Source organism: Myripristis murdjan, chromosome 5 (genome assembly GCF_902150065.1).
Source record: "Myripristis murdjan chromosome 5, fMyrMur1.1, whole genome shotgun sequence".
Classification (NCBI taxonomy): Eukaryota; Metazoa; Chordata; class Actinopteri; order Holocentriformes; family Holocentridae; genus Myripristis; species Myripristis murdjan.
In genome coordinates this window covers 23,063,371-23,080,623 of record NC_043984.1, presented here as the reverse complement: position 1 = coordinate 23,080,623, position 17,253 = coordinate 23,063,371, and the positions used below count along the sequence as shown (strand labels likewise).

The following is a 17,253-nucleotide window of genomic DNA, read 5'->3' as shown; positions in this document are numbered from 1 at the left end:
TATGCTTGCCAAAAAAAATAATAATCATGAAACAAGCTTATTAGAATTGAAAATAATTGGTGTTATCTCATCCCACTGCATTGTGCACTATGCAAAATTGCCTTGATGTGCGGTCGTTTAGACTCAACACTGACAAGGACGAAGCACAAAATGCGATGGCTGTGTCTATATGGTTCTCATCATTGGACCCATTTTGAGGACCTTTTAGAGTCATCTTACAAAAAAATTTTGAATTAGTGTGAAATCTGAGTCTACGTGGGTCTAATCATTGCACTTACTCACTTATAAATTATGTGCTTATCCACTTTTTTTTGGCAGTTTAGTCTTAATGGTCCTTACCGCAATCAACTTTCAGTTTTGCATAGAGCACCTTTAAGATGGACATTTGCATTAGCAGATGTTGTTAAACTGACTAGCTGTGATCTGTAGGTTAATCGTCATCAAGGCCAAAATGCACGGCACTAATTGGCTGTAATGGTAATTTATGCAAATCACTGATTTATCCTAAAAAAAGAATTCACCAAACAATCATTTTTTTAATTTTTTTTTTTTTGCAATCAGCACATATAAACTACTGAACTAAGTCAATACAGGGATTGATATTACAGCATATTTGCACTTTTAACTTTGCACTTTGACTTCATATTTCCTATGCAATTTTTACTTTCTCATTTTTCCTTTCTGTATATTCATTTGTTGCATTGTTCTGCATGAAGCACCTTGAATTGCTGTTGTGCATGAAATGTGCTATACAAATAAACTTGCCTCTGCCTTTGCTATATCCTCAAGCAAGGCGATAATGCCACTGTCATCACAGATCAAACAGAGCAAATGAAAATTGGAGGATGAGCTGAGCCTATGATATTAACAACCTCTGGTGTTTCTCTTTTTGGTATCAAGCTACATGATTATGGCTCAGTCCTGTCCTCTCTCACTACTCCTCTTGGTGACTGTCAACGCAGCAGGTAAAGAACGATCGCATTCATCCTCTGTTAACTTCTGTTAACTTACACACTGTCTTTACACATTTAAACCATTAATCATGCAGGTCCATGCACATCTACCCACATGAAACCTGGAACCTGTTTTCCTACCAAAGAAGAGAATAAAATAGAATATAACAACATTATTTTTATGAGCTATTTCTTTGACTTTTTCATGAAAGCACACGGTTTAGCACACATGGTTTAGAAATCAGTTTAGTCTTGTAGCTTTCTGAATTTCTGTGTCCTCAGGTGTGTATGGGGTCAGAATCATCGGGGGTCAAGAGGTCCAGCCCTACTCCATCAAGTATCAAGTCTCCCTACAGTACTACAATTACCACTTCTGCGGGGGCACCCTCATCCATCCACAGTGGGTGGTGAGTGCCGCCCACTGCTGGAGACCGTGAGTTACTGCAGTTTCAGATCTGTGGCGTTCACACAGTAGGTAGGCAGCACAAAATATAAGTGGTTCTATCTGCAGCCTGCAGACAAGTACAAAACACACCCCTACAGTGCAACGCACACCCAAGCCAGCACCAGAAACTACCATGCAAGTACAAGCTACGCCCACTTATGTCAGTACAAGACTTTCCTGCACGGCTGAGGTTAAGGTTAGGGAAGGTGATGGGAGGAGATGTGCTTTGTAGTAGTCTGCAGGCTACAGACAGACCCCTCTCACTAATAATTTATTTCCATTGTAGGCAGCATGTCAACAGCACCCCCGGGGGGGGGGGGGGCAAAAAATAATCATGCAAAACACCTTCATTTAATCATGAAACCTGTCACCAAATTTCTTGTTGGTCTATGGACATTTTTTCATAGCAGCATTTTTTCATTTTGACATGAAATTGCAAAGCGCATGTATTACTAATTAAAGAAATTAAATGCATTTCCATACCATTTCAGCCTCCTGCTATTAATTGTGTTTGCTGGCTCACCGGAAAGGGTTTGTCCATAGAAACTGAATGGGTTGAACTCATTCAGTTGACTGAAAAACTATGGCTTTGCAAGACTAAATGGAATGGAAATGTATAAAAGTCATAAGTAACACCTGTGTTTAGCCTGCGATTTCATGTCAAAATGGCTGCTGTGAAAAATGTCTACAGAGTTTCAGTTTACTTTGAAATCACTACAGATAAAGAATGCCAGATACTGTCTTATTTTCTTACTGACTAGATTACTATTAATTCTAGGAAAATATAGCATTAGCCTGCCTTGAAAAGATGTGTTTTAAGTGCTGTAGATAAACAGAGAAGGAATTAGGAATATTATCTTAGCGAATAGATCTATTGCATTTATATTATTGTGCCTTTCAGACAATTTGACCTTCACTTTTCACATGATGGCAGCAATTGTTGACTGTAGTTGCTATAGTTATAGTAACTGCTGTTAAGGTGTCAAAGGACTGACCAATATCCATATAATAAATCAGTAAATGAAAAGGGAAAGTGTTTTCAGCTACTTCCCATGAGATTCAAAAAAGATTCACATTTGTATCGTGCACCAGAGAGCATTTGTTAGTAATACTTGTGGTGAACTCAACCATTTCTCTCAATGTCACGTTTAAGCTGTTATGGGTTTGTAAGCTGTGGTAGTCAAAAGAATGAGTATTAAGATTATTGGAAACATCTTTTATGTGATTTTTAAATGACTTTGTTTCCATGATTCCCTCACTGTGTCATTGCTACAGGAGCCACATGCTCAAAGTTGTCCTGAGTGAGCACAACCTGCGTTACAGAGAGGGCTTCGAGCAGGAATTTGGCGTAATCAGAGTCATCACCCACTACCTGTACCACTACAGGACGTTTGACAATGATATCATGCTGATCAAGGTATGGAGTCATTTGTGGGTAGTGTCTTTTGGTTTTGCTTTTTTTGTGCCAGTCACAATGACCTAGACATATAGTACCTATATAGTCTAGATGGAAAGGGGGGTCCCCGCGCATAGGGTGGGTTTTTTATTGGGACCTGTTTTTTTCTAAATCCTTGTAGGGTGTATTTTAACATTCTGCCAGGTACCAGGCTGAAATAATGTCCCATCGGGTTAATTTTTAACCCTTTCTTACAAAACCTGAAAATGGAAAAAATAGATGAACTTTTGAACTATACATGCTACAGGGACAAATGAACACATTTTTCCACACAATTTGGACCCAAGGAATCCATTAAAATAGTTATTATTAAGATTCAAGCACATTTTGACTCCATTTCAGGTCAAAAACTACAAAAAAAACAGGCGAAAATCATCAGATCACATCTATATTTCTCTGTTTACTAAATATTTTGGGTAGATTTTTCTTGCCAATTATTTTTTCTCAGTCCTTTAACGGTGCACTTTAAGATTCTGCCAGGGACCAGGCTGAAGTAATGTTTGGTCAAAGGAATGCATTAAAATGGTTATTAGAAAGATTCAAGCCCGTCCTGACTCCATTTCTGGACAAAAATCACACAAAAACAACAAGTGGACTGATAGTCCAACGGCTACGCGCAATATTTTGATGGAATCGTGCACTTTACGATACAAGCATGAAATCTGGAACACTGTTAGACATGCCCTAAGGATAATTTTTGGCTATAGGGCCAACACAGATTTGTCCCGTGGTAACCGTGGCAACCATTTTTCAAAATGGCTGCCACCTGCTGTGATATTACCTGTAACTCAGGTTCTAGACCACCTAGGATCTTGATCCTGGTGGCTAATCCTACATTTTCAAGGATGAGGAATACAGTGGTACTATTTACAGTTAGGTAGCAACTACCTAACTGCATATTTCTGAGATCATCTATAGGTTTTCTTTTGACAGACATATATGATTTGGTTATTTACCTGACATGTTTCAGCGTTTGACTTCCGCCTTCATCAGAGTGTCACATGGCGTTTGTGTGATGCATCCACACAAAAAGATCTGAGGGCATTCAGTGAACTGAATAATAGTTAAAACCATCAAAATATGTATTTCGGTAGAGTATACTATACATGTTTTCTAAGATGTTGACAGATACGTCATGAAACGTGTGTGTTATGGCAAGGGCCAAAGTGGAACTATCCAGCAGTACAGAGACAGGATACCATTTAGCCTAAAGGCGTATTTAATAAAGCCAAAGAGGAAGGAAAGTGTTACAACACAAAGCTGTGTATGATGACACTGTCCACCACAGTAACAAAGGGAAGTGCACTGAAGGGCTGTTTTGGCATATTGGTATCTTCCACAACCAGAGCGGAGGAAGTTGCGACATGCCAGGCTTGCTTCTGGTAAATAGACTGCAATCTGGATGAGTTCTTTGCATGAAAATCAGGCATGTCCACCAGCACTGTCACAAATGGGCAAGCTGAGAACTAGTACCAAGTCGGACTTGGTGGGCTGTTTGATGGACCTGGTTCCTTCACATGAAAATCCATCCATTCCCACTGTCCAGGTCATCAGGTTGAGCCATGCAGTGCCATTCCTGGAAATTGGCCGGAGTATCTATGTATTGATGAGAACAAAGCTGAGCTGTTCTCCCTCCTGGCAACTTGTGTTACATCCCTTGCCACTGAGAAACAGGTAATCAGCACTCATCATGCTGAAGTCATCTGTACTCAGCCCCAAGATACATCAGGTCTTGCACCAAGCACACATGTGGAGGCTGATACATGTATCATACTACACCTGGAAGATGCTGTGAAGGACGGGTATGACAACCTCGCTATATACACTGTTGACACAGATGTGCTGGTACTGGCAGTGACGGCAGCCCAACGCCTCAGCATTGCTCAGCTGTGGGTTGCCTTTGGAGCTGGGAAGAGTTTCTGGCATTTAGCAGCTCATGAGATGGCAAGGGCATTAGGCCCAGATCGATGTGTAGCCTTACCAGTGTTCCTTGCCTTTACTGGTTGTGACACTGTCATCATTTGGAGGCAGGGGCAAGAAGATGACATGGGATACATGGAAGAACTTCGGTGATGTGACTCGTGCCTTCTTTGCCTTGGCTACCAAACCAGACGCCATAGATGACTGGATGGAGCCTCTTGAGCGATTTGTGGTATTGCTGTATGACCGCACTAGCAGCCAGGGGACAAGCCGTGGTTGCAGTCCCTGAACTCCCCTCTCCAGGTGACTGGGGGTGGAAGAGGAAGGACACAGGCGGGAGAATGAATGAATGAATGAATGAATGAATAATTTAACCCACTTTTTTACACCTGTAAAATGTGTCATGTGACAACAAAGATTCTGATTCTGATTCTGACAAGTGGATGCGAAGTTCACCACACTACCAGGGGTGGCGTGGCTCAGGAGGTAGAGCAGTCGTCCAGTAACCGGAGGGTTCCCAGTTCAATCCCCGGTTTGATCCCCTGCTCCTACTCCTCCAGAGTGTGTCAAAGTGTCCTTGAGCAAGATACTGAACCCCTCACTGCTCCTGATGGACAGCTAGGCGCCTTGCATGGCCGACAGTCTGCCGACAGTGTGTGTGAATGGGTGAATGTGCTTTGAGTGGTCAGTAAACTAGAAAAGCGCAATAGAAATGCAGTCCATTTACCAGAAGCAAGCCTGGCTGCCTGGCTGCTGTGGTTGTGGAAAATGCAATTCAGCGCACTTCCCTTTGTTACTGTGGTGGACACAACTTTGTGTTGTAACACTTTCCTTCCTCTTTGGCTTTATTAAATACGCCTTTCGGCTAAATGGTATCCTGTCTCTGTACTGCTGTATAGTTCCACTTTGGCCATTGCCATAACACACACATTTCATGGCATATCTGTCAACATCTTAGAAAACATGGATAGTATACGAAATACATATTTTGATGGTTTTAACTATTATTCAATTAACTGAATGCTAAAAATATGCAGTTAGGTAGTTAGCTAGCATGTTGTAAATAGTACCACTGTATTCCTCATCCTTGAAAATGTAGGATTAGCCACCAGGATCAAGATCCTAGGTGGTCTAGAACCTGAGTTACAGGTAAAATCACAGCAGGTGGCAGCCATTTTGAAAAATGGTTGCCACGGTTACCACGGGACAAATCTGTGTTGGCCCTATAGCCAAAAATTATCCTTAGGGCATGTCTAACAGTGTTCCAAATTTCATGCTTGTATCGTAAAGTGCACGATTCCATCAAAATATTGCGGGTAGTCACTGGATTATCAGTCCACTTGTTGTTTTTGTGTGATTTTTGTCCAGAAATGGAGTCAGGATGTGCTTGAATCTTTCTAATAACCATTTTAATGCATTCCTTTGGCCAAACTTGTATGGAAAACTGTGTTAATTTGTCTCTTTATGATGAGCACTTCAAAAGTTATGCTATTCTCTTTTTTTTCTATTTTGGGTTTGGTTAGGATATGTGTAAGAAAGTGTTCAAAATGAACCCCATGGGACATTACTTCAGCCTGGTCCCTGGCAGAATCTTAAAGTGCACCCTTCAAGGATTGAGAAAAAATAATTGGCAAGAAAAGTCTACCCAAAATATTTAGTAAACAGAGAAATATAGATGTGATCTGACGATTTTCGCCTAGTTTTTTTTGTTTGTTTGTTTGTTTTAGTATTTGTCCTGAAATGGAGTCAAAATGTGCTTTAATCTTAATAATAACCATTTTAATGGATTCCCTGGGTCCAAATTGTGTGGAAAAATGTGTTCATTTGTCCTTGTAGCATGTATAGTTCAAAAGTTATGCTATTTTCTATTTTTTTTTTTTTTTTTCATTTTCGGGTTTTGTACCAGGGTTTTGTAAGAACGGGTTAAAAATGAACCCCATGGGACATTATTTCAGCCTGGTACCTGGGAGAATGTTAAAATACACCCTAAAAAAAAACAAAAAAAAAACACCCTATGCGCGTGGACCCCCCTTTCCATCTAGACTATCTTTGGCCTTTTTATTCCTGCCTTCTAATCTTCTGGCATACTGACTGAACTTAATGACCTCTTTGGGTTAAGTTGGACCGGCCAGCTACCATGAATGCCATGATCCAGCTGGCCATTTTGCCCGATCCAGACTCGCCCCCCTTGAACGACACCACCAGGTGTACAGTCAGTGGATGGGGTGTGACCCAGATCTACAACCACTATCTGTCCCCTGTGCTGAGGGCTGTGGATGTGGACTTCATCCCCAATTGTCAGTTCTACTACTACTTCAGGATCACTGACAACATGATCTGTGCCGGCTCTAGGTTTGGAGGCAAGGACTCCTGTCAGGTGAGAAACCAGGCTGTTCTCATTCAGTATTCGTACAAATTCCTACGAAAAGTATTGCATTATAATTCGTATATAACCCACATAATTGTGAGCCAGAAAGTTGTGATCACGTGACCTATGCGCCGCAGGCTAGTCTTTCTGTGAAAACAAAATAAATGGTGGACATTCCTTTTATTCTCAGTGGAAAACGCAATATTTTAAGATCGCTTATGCATTCAAATGCGTTTTGAGAACATTTGTAGCAGGAAATGTGCATTTTATTTCCAAAATCTTCGTTCAGTTAATGTATATGATGTTTACTTTGTTAGTTATTACGAAGATTCTTTCAGGTTTCTATCGTTGCTATGGCTGTTGCTATGGACGCTGCTACCACTATCGTTGATGTAGCTTCCGCTCGCAAGTATTTTCCTCACTGTCACTGTGGAAATCTGAGGAGGGAGGCATTGGGTTAACTTGATCTCACAGAAATCCGTGAAATGAGCATGATCTCCTAATAACGCATTGAGTGCTCCTCGCACGTAACCTGTTTTAATCATAGATTTCTATGGTTTTAATTCCGTGTGGTCACCACACAAACAGTGTCCACTGAAAGTCAGCGAGGATCCGTGCAGGACACACGGATTCTCGGCTTCAATGACGTCACGCTGTGGGTGGTGATTCATAGATCCCGGAAGTGCAAATTTAATCGATATTCCGGAAAAAGTCTGATTTTTAGCCATAATGTTGTAACCATCCAAGGCAGACTTACCAGGAGCTATGAGGATGTGTGATCTGATTTTCAGTGGACACTGTTTGTGAATTAAAACCATATAAATCTATGATTAAAACAGGTTACGTGCGAGGAGCACTCAATGCGTTATTAAGAGATCATGCTCATTTCATGGATTTCTGTGAGATCAGGTTAACCCCACGCCTCCCTCCTCAGATTTCCACGGTGACAGTGAGGAAAATACTTGCGAGCGGAAGCTACATCAGCGATAGTGGTAGCAGCGTCCATAGCAACAGCCATAGCAACGATAGAAACCTGAAAGAATCTTCGTAATAACTAACAAAGTAAACATCATATATGTGAAGACTTGTGCGTTTCTTGCTAGTGATGTCCTGCACTGACTATGTACTCCGGTAAGAGAGCAGCTGCAACCTTCAGTTGTAGTACAACAGATTTATTGAAATCCAACTTCAACAGATGAACACAGTGCACTGAGTACTTGCATCACGAGTTACAGGTTGTGATTTTGTTGTTGTATTAACAAGGCTGTGTGTGTGTGTGTGTGTGTGTGTGTGCGTGGTTTATTGTCAGGAACGCACGAATCAACACAACAGCAATGTATAAAGTGCTTAATAGGGGAGCGCATCTGTCTGTGACGGCGGCTCACCACAAAAAGAAAGTGTAAAGTTCGCGCATGAGCAAAATCCACTCACGCAGTGACGTAATCACGCAGCCCAGCGGGGAGTTTTCTACAGCCGCCCCCGGATTCGTAGGGACGAATGCGCAGTAACAGGAAAGTCACTGCTGGGCTAGGGAGCGCTGGTGGTGCTGCCATCGGGCATCCGCGGGAGCTCGATGAGTTTAGCAACAGGACGGGTGTAGAGGTTACCTTTAATGTCCACCTCCGCTGTGCGTACCTTGCTGTCATCGCTGGGGATGATCCGGGTGATGCGTCCTACAGGCCACAGAGCCCGCGGGAGCTGTGGGTCCACCACCATAACGACGGCGTCCACGGCGAGGTCTGTAGTGGCATTCCTCCACTTCTGACGTGGCTGAAGACCGGGGAGGTATTTGCGGGTGAATTGACCCCAAAAGTGGTCAGCAAGCACCTGGCTGTGTCTCCATCGGCGGCGTCCTAGTAGGTCACTGGATCCATACACTGCCTGAGGTAGTGAGGCGTCCCGCCGCCCCATGAGCAGAAGGTTAGGGGTGATAGGATCAGGATCCGCCAGGTCCGACGAAGCGTAGCCTAGGGGCTTAGAATTGAGGATTCCCTCTATCTCAATGAGGACGGTCAGCAAGACCTCCTCTGGGATGGATTGGTCTTTCAGGATGGTTTGGAGAGATGACTTGACTGACTTGATTTCTCTCTCCCACACTCCGCCAAAGTGTGGAGCAAGAGGTGGGTTGAATTTGAAAGCAATGGACTGCTTGGCAAGTTGGTCCTTGAGGGATGGCTCAAGTGCCTCAAAGGCATCGTGCAGCTCCTTCTCCCCGCCCCGGAAGTTGGTGCCTCGGTCACTCCATATCTCGTAGGGCTTGCCTCTTCGAGGGATGAAGCGGCGGAGAGCGAGGAGGAATGAGTCAGTGTCCATACTGGGCATCAAATCCAGATGAACACATCTGGTCGTGAGACACTTAAACACAATGCCCCATCGTTTTTCCTGTCGCCGTCCTATCTTGACCATGTATGGGCCGAAACAGTCCACTCCAGTAGACCAAAATGGAGGCTTGTTGAGTCGGAGTCGCGCAGCTGGGAGATCTGCCATTTTGGGGATTACTGGCTTGCTACGCCACTTGCGGCACTCCACACACCGCTGCTGGTGTTTCTTGATGGCTTGGCGGCCTCTTAGGATCCAGTAAGTCCTCCTAATTTCAGCAAAGACTCTCTCAGGACCGCTATGCAGGAGACGATCATCGTAGTCCTTCACCAACAGCTGCGTGATGGGATGTTCAGGCGCAAGGACTATAGGATGGAGTGTATCCTCGGGTAAGTCCTCAGCTTTGCGGAGGCGACCTCCAACTCTAATGAGGCCTAGAGGATGGTCGTACTCTGGTGAGAGTGGGCTGAGGCGACTGGATGGCCGGACTGGATGGGAATGCTGCAAGGCACTGATTTCCTCAGGGAAACTGTCAGCCTGTGCTTGCTTGAGGAGAGCTACCTCTGTGTCTAGGCGGTCTGAGGCAGACATGGGGGGTGCTGCCGCCCCGTGAAGGGACCGGTAGGTAGCCTCCAGTAAGTCAGACCAGGTATCGTACTCCGTGGGGTCAGGAGAGCTTGTGTGAGGGACAGCTAGCTGGCCGCAGAATGTGGACTTCCTGAGCTCGTCTGTTTCCTCAGTCCTCACTGCAGGATTAGCTGGCCAGTGGGCAGGGCTGTGATGCAGGAATTCAGGTCCACTGTTCCAACAGGACGGCTGAGTCAGCTGATGGAGTGATTTTCCCCGAGTGATGTCATCTGCGGGGTTCAGCTCGGAGGGGACGTACCTCCAGCTGCTGATGTCAGTGTGCTCCTGAATTTCACCAATGCGTGTCCCAACAAATACTTTATACTGAGATGAGTCAGACAGGATCCAACCGAGCACAGTCGTTGAGTCTGACCAGATGATGGTCTGCCTTATTGAAAGGGTGAGCTCAGTATGTAGCAGTCTGGCCAGCTGAGCTCCAGTCAATGCGGCGCAGAGCTCCAACCGTGGCATTGACAGCTGTCTGCGTGGAGCCACACGGGATCTGGCCATGACAAAAGACACATGTGCATTCTCACCAGTGTCTTCAGCACGCAGGTAGGCTACAGACCCGTATGCTCTCTCCGATGCGTCGCAAAAGACATGCAGGTCAACTGGGGAGGCGTTCAAGTTCACACTGGCTGGCAAATAGCAGCGAGGCAGGCTGATGTGCTGGAGGTGAGGGAGCTCGTTCTCCCATGTCTGCCACGCGGTGAGAAGCTCGCCAGTGATAGGCTCGTCCCATCCTTGCTCATTCCTCCAGAGGGCCTGAATCAGCACCTTTGCCCGCGTTGTGTAGGGGATGATGTACCCAAGTGGGTCGTATTGAGAAGCCAGCACACGGTACACATTTCTCAACGTGGGCTCCATGGTGGTGGCTTGTTTGTGCTTGTAGCTGAGCGTGTCGGATGGGCAGTGCCACCGGAGGCCGAGTGTCGACTCCTGTGGATCAGCTCTGTCTGCCATCAGCCACAGCTCGCAGCCCTCTGACCGTGCCTCTGGAGGGAGGTGTGCGATGACTTCAGGTTTGTTGCTCGCCCACTGTCGAATGTCGAATCCTCCGGCGGCGAGCAGAGCTCTCATCTTGTCGATCAGTTGCCTTGCCTGAGATGGCGAAGGGAGAGACTGCAGGCAGTTATCGACATAGAAGGCATTCATGACAGAGTCCAGTACCTCCTGGCTGCCAGCGCTGTTCTCCTTGGTGTGCCGCTGAAGTGCATATATAGCACAGCATGGGCTGCAGGCAGTACCAAAGGGCAAAACACGCCATTCGTAGATGTCAGGACTGCGGTCTCTCTCCATATCCCGCCACAGGAAACGGAGCAGTGGTTGGTCTACAGGGAGAAGCCGGATCTGGTGGAACATTCCACGGATGTCCCCGCTGATGGCTACTGGATACTCCCTGAACCTGAGGAGTACGCCCAGGAGTGATGAGCCAAGGTTAGGCCCTGGGAGCAGGACATCATTGAGGGCTATCTGCTGGTATTTGAAGGAGCAGTTGAACACCACTCTGGCCTCTGATCTTCACTACATACCCCGCTCTCTGTAGCTTGTGGATCTCCTCATTGTAGATGCTGGCTAGGTCTGGATTGGTGGCCAGGCGCCGCTCCGTAGCTCTGAGGAGAGGCATCACTGCAGCTGGAGGAGCATGTAGATCAGGTGCTCCTGGCTTGCGGAGTAGAGGTGTAGCATAGCGTGTGACGCCGTCTACTGTGACCCTGAGGGTTTGCTTCTCCAAGGTGTGAACAGCTAACTGGTCTTGCTTTGAGCGCGTTGCCTCCTTCTCTGATCTGTATGGCAGTGTATCGAGTTGCCACAGCCTCTCGACATGCTGGTGCAGGTCCTGAGCAGGTGACAGGAGCGCTGTATGCAAGCAGGAAGCCTCCCTGGAGGGGATCTGGAGGAAGTTAGTTGGCCCCTGTATGGCCCAGCCTAACTGGGTGCATACGGCTACTGGACCACCTGGAGGTCCAGACCGTACTGGGTGCACTGGAGTGATTAAATGGGGATGATCGGAACCGATGAGAAGCATGGGCTGTACTCGGCTGAATCCACGCATTGGCACTCCGCGCAGGTGATAATACCTCTTCTTGAGGGACTCCACTGGGCACGACTGCTCAGCGAGGCTCAGCTCATCTGCAGTGAAGGCATGGCGAATCTGGTATTTCACCTGTCTATTGGGCTGAGCAGACACCTCGAATGAGACAGACGCTCCTTTCAGCTTTACAACATCCTGTCTGATGGTCCTAAGAGGAAGCACTTCTTCGTCCCTCTGCAGACCAAGATGTTTGGCGGCAGCTGGTAAGAGGATAGTTCTCTCGGAGCCGTCATCCAATACAGCGTGTGTGTCCAGTGTCCTGCTTCCGTTGTGCAGCTGAACTGGAATGACTTTCAACATGACACGACTGGAGTGACTAGTCTGGCCCACGTACACCATACTGGAAGAGGTGCTGACAGTGAGGACACTCTGATTGGCTTGGAGTGCCACTTCATGCAGTGTGAGGAGGTGTTGCTCGTTGCAGGTGGAGCACGGCTTCTTCAGGGTACAGCTCTCCGGTTTGTGACCGCGTCCACATCTCCAGCACTTGTCTTTCTCCTTTATCCACTTCATCTTCTCGGCTGTGTTAAGTTTGGAGAAATCAGCACAGGCACTGAGATAATGTTCTTGGTTGGAGCAGTATGGGCAGTATGGCTTGAAGCGTTCTCGCTTCTTGGCAGTCTGACCTGACTTAGGACTAGCTGATGAGGTATCAGGACTCTGGGCGGTTTCTGAAGTCTCTTGGTGGTTGGCCACATAGACACTGGCGGACTTGGACTTTGAGGGCCTTGATGCTTTCTCCTTCCGCTCCACCTGTGTGACTTCCGATCGGGAGGCTTCAGTGGCTCGCCTTGCTACCTGGATGGCTTGTGCCTTTCTCTCCAGCCACTCAGAGAAGTCAGGGAGAGTGTATGTCTGATCTGACCCACTGCGGATGATGCCCTGGGATAGGCAGTGCTCGGCGAAGCGATCTCTGTAGCTGGCGGGCAGTTTACTGAGTAAAGTGTCCACGTGAGAGCCACATCGGAGCTCAGCCCGAGAGGGTCCATCCATAGTGCTTAGAAGACCCACTAGAGTGCTGACAGCAGATGAGAAATCCTCAAAGGCTTGCGCATCGCCTGGCTTGATAGGTGGAGAGTTGAGGATTGTCTTCAGCTCTCCTTGAACAAGCTGACGTGGTTGACCGTACCGCTGTTCGAGGGCTTGCATCGCACTGGTGTATGGCTTTGGATCGTTAACATACCTCTTCGCCACCTGGTAGGCGTGTGGCAGTTTGAGGAGGTCAAGCAGCACTTGGTATTTGTAGTCCTCAGTTAGATGCTTATGTGGCCCAAGCACACTGTCAAGTCCTTTCTTCAGCATAATGAAGTCACTCTCTTTGCCTGTACTGAAGGCAGTGAGTTTGGGCTTTGGTATGCCATATGAAGAGGCAATGGCCATTTCTAGGATACCTGGGGCTGAAGAGTTTGACGGTGGCGTGGCTGGCGCATAAGGAGGCATCGTTGGGTAGACTGGTGGAGGCGGTGCATACTGCGGCTGCGGCCAGTATACTCCTGATGGATATGGAGGATAGGCAGGGTAGGTAGGATACTGGTATTGGACTGATGGAGGTATGGGATGCTGGGCAGGTTGAAGAGGAGGATAAGTTGGCTGAAGATGAGGCCGAGGCATGGCAGGTTGGGTAGGTGGAGCCTGTGGTAGAGTCGGCCGTGGCACAGTCTGTGGCTGAGGAATAGGCGGCAGAGTTGGCAATGGAGCATGATAAGCAGCTGAAGCGGTATCTGGGATCACCTGAGATGCACCCTGAAGAGCTGGTTGAATGTGGGTGGATAGCTCTGGTGTATGTTGCTCTCCTGTCAGATGCTGCAACGGGTCAGGCTGCTGCGACTGAAGATCTGGTAGTGGTGCTGGCTGCTGTGGTGGCTCTTTACCATCTGCTGTAGAGTCCCTTGGTCGACTGTGCTCTGGAATCGACCACTGACTGCCTGTGGGGCTGCCTAGATCTAGCCGTGGCATGCTGGAGTAGTGTGGAGGATAGTGAATGTACGGTGGAGGATACACTGGGCAGCTTTGAGGGTAAGGCACTCGTTTAGCACTGTCCATGACTAGCTGTAGCTCCTCCAGTCGTTTGCTCATATCCTTGTAGCATGTCTCCAAGCGTTGCCACCGTTCCTCTTCACTGATCCTTTGTGGGCGGTGGTCAGGTGAGTGGAGGTCAACCTGGGTGTGTTCACTCGGCAATAGACTCTCCGCGGCCTGGGTGAAGGATGACTCGAACAGCGGAAGCTGCTTGGCTGGGTAGCTGAGCTCGTAGTCCGCAAGGTAACCTGGGGGCTGCCTGAGTCTGCTGGAACGAGGTCGGACATCAGGGTCTCTGCTGTAGTCCTGAAAGGTCGCCATAGCGCAGTGGGCGGGACAGATCCGGCTCGAAGGACCACTTGTGAAGACTTGTGCGTTTCTTGCTAGTGATGTCCTGCACTGACTATGTACTCCGGTAAGAGAGCAGCTGCAACCTTCAGTTGTAGTACAACAGATTTATTGAAATCCAACTTCAACAGATGAACACAGTGCACTGAGTACTTGCATCACGAGTTACAGGTTGTGATTTTGTTGTTGTATTAACAAGGCTGTGTGTGTGTGTGTGTGTGTGTGCGTGGTTTATTGTCAGGAACGCACGAATCAACACAACAGCAATGTATAAAGTGCTTAATAGGGGAGCGCATCTGTCTGTGACGGCGGCTCACCACAAAAAGAAAGTGTAAAGTTCGCGCATGAGCAAAATCCACTCACGCAGTGACGTAATCACGCAGCCCAGCGGGGAGTTTTCTACAATATACATTAACTGAACGAAGATTTTGGAAATAAAATGCACATTTCCTGCTACAAATGTTATCAAAACGCATTTGAATGCATAAGCTATCTTAAAATATTGCATTTTCCACTGAGGATAAAAGGAATGTCCGCCATTTTTCTTAAGGCTCTCGCTTCGGGGCTCGCGCATGCACGGTGATCGCTCGTGCTGCTGGAAATTCTTAGGAAGATGCACGAACATTTGTGCCTAACTTTTCGTATGATATCATATGAACCGTTTCATGAGAATACGTTGGAGAAACAAAGCCAGCTTGGGGGAGCAAAAACGATTACCCAAAAAGGTTAAGGAAAGGGGCAAAGAACAGTTTTTTTGTTTGTTTGTTTGTTTGTTTGTTTTATTTGAAAGAGCTGATGATGCAATAATTGCTAGATGATAATTTTTAAATGGGTCAAAAGTGGTACAAAGTATGGTCATGCTTAATAATTAATTGTCAATTCTCACTAACAATGTAATAACTTATTTGTACAAGATACACAGTTAATTACTGCATCATCAGTTAAATGCATGTCACACTCTTTGTGAAGTAATAATGATTTGGTAGTATAATATAGTGTGATATTTACATGAACACATCAGACAGTTGTTTAAGGTTCAGATGTTACCCATACAAAAATATCACCTAAACAAAAACTACTCAGTCACATTTGTATGTTCTCCTTTGCTTCAGGGTGATTCAGGAGGGCCTCTTATTTGTGATGGAAAATTTGAGGGTGTTGTGTCCTGGGGTATCAGCTGCGCCAACGCATACTTCCCTGGTGTCTACACAAAGGTCAGAAACTACGTTCCCTGGATCAACTGGATCATCCAGATTCACAGCTAGTGACAAGAACAAGTTTCTGCTGAAAAACACCTAACGTGACTCTCTATTGCTATGGAGAGCATCATGGATGCTAATGGGGCCACAGGCATGTTTGGAAAGCAAATGGACTTTCTTTTATTTGTCTGTTTTATAGACCCTCAGTGGGTGATTTTGATATGATTAAATTACATTTTCATAGAGTATACACAAACCCCTAATGCATAATGACACACAGAGGAAATTAATGTGCTTTCTATTCCCTGTAAATAAGTTATCTTGAAATTGCATCCAGGAATGAGAACCCTTTGGAGTAACACACCAAACACAACCACACAATCACACTGTAATAAGCCAGACAGTCTGGCTTATTACAGTTTTCCTCATGTATGCAACCAAATGGACCTTTGTATTTACTGGTAATGTGACATCATACCACAAACCTTGATCCACACCCATTTCACATAAATGTTTTAGTCATTCCAGTTTCTATTTCTCCGCTGACTTGGAGTCTAAGGCAAAGACGAAGATGCACCAATAAAGATGAAAATTTTCTGAAACTGTTTTTAGTTACTGGTCATCTGTCTAGGAATAAGTACACTGTATCATGTCTCTGAGAAACCTTAGTTTGTGAACTTCATCAACAATAGATAATGAATTACAAAAAAAAGTAAATGGGCTAATCATCCTCCACAGGCAGTGTTACCAGGCAGGTTAGTCCAGTGGCGGTTCTGCCTATTTTGCCGCCCTAGGCAAATACTGCCTTGCGCCCTTCCATGTTACTACTCCTACATAACACTATAATATAGCAAAAGACAAACTACGCAGTTCAAAAGATTTAGTGAAGAGGTGTCAAGTGTCATGCTGAAATGCGCATAAATATCTCTTTACTGTTGTCTAATAAGTTACCACCATTATTACCCTGAAAATATCAGTGTCAACAAGTTTTGACCTTAAGTAACTTTTTGTCACTGCTTCACTAACTCTCTTGCAGAGTCTGAAACATGAACAGCAACCAAAGTATGATTAATCGTTACATTAAAAAGGACAAAATGACACACAGTCTACCAGTGGGAAGCAATTTGCTGCCCACTAGTAGACTGATGCTCTTTTACCTGATATACCTGTTTTATCCTCTAACTCACCAAATAAAAACAAGGGACATAATGTTTTACATATCATGCCAACTTAACACAAAACTAGAGAAGTGCAAAACTGTCCTGTCTTTTCCAAAACTGCCTTGCCCTGGAAGTCACCACAGAATCAAGTGTTCTGTAATAAACAATAATAATAATAATAATAATAACTATAGAAACTGCAAAATCGTGAAAATGGATAATTCCAACTGATAAAGTACAGGCAGATTTTTCTTGTTAAGACCCCAAACTTCCTAAGAGCTTACCCAGAGAAAAAGAAAACCTCCTTTGCAAACTTTCTGAGCAAGGCATTCTTAGAGGAATCG

The 17,253-nt window shown here is 45.7% G+C and overlaps 1 protein-coding gene across 1 annotated transcript; it reads left to right on the top strand.

Annotated features, from left to right (window-relative positions):
• Positions 1-904: 904 nt before the first annotated feature.
• On the top strand, positions 905-15,815 carry LOC115359132 (trypsin-3). The gene is made up of 5 exons (XM_030051477.1): positions 905-965; positions 1,236-1,386; positions 2,674-2,815; positions 6,894-7,151; positions 15,663-15,815. Exons 1-5 carry the CDS (start codon positions 905-907, stop codon positions 15,813-15,815), a joined length of 765 nt encoding a protein of 254 aa, XP_029907337.1.
• Positions 15,816-17,253: the final 1,438 nt, after the last annotated feature.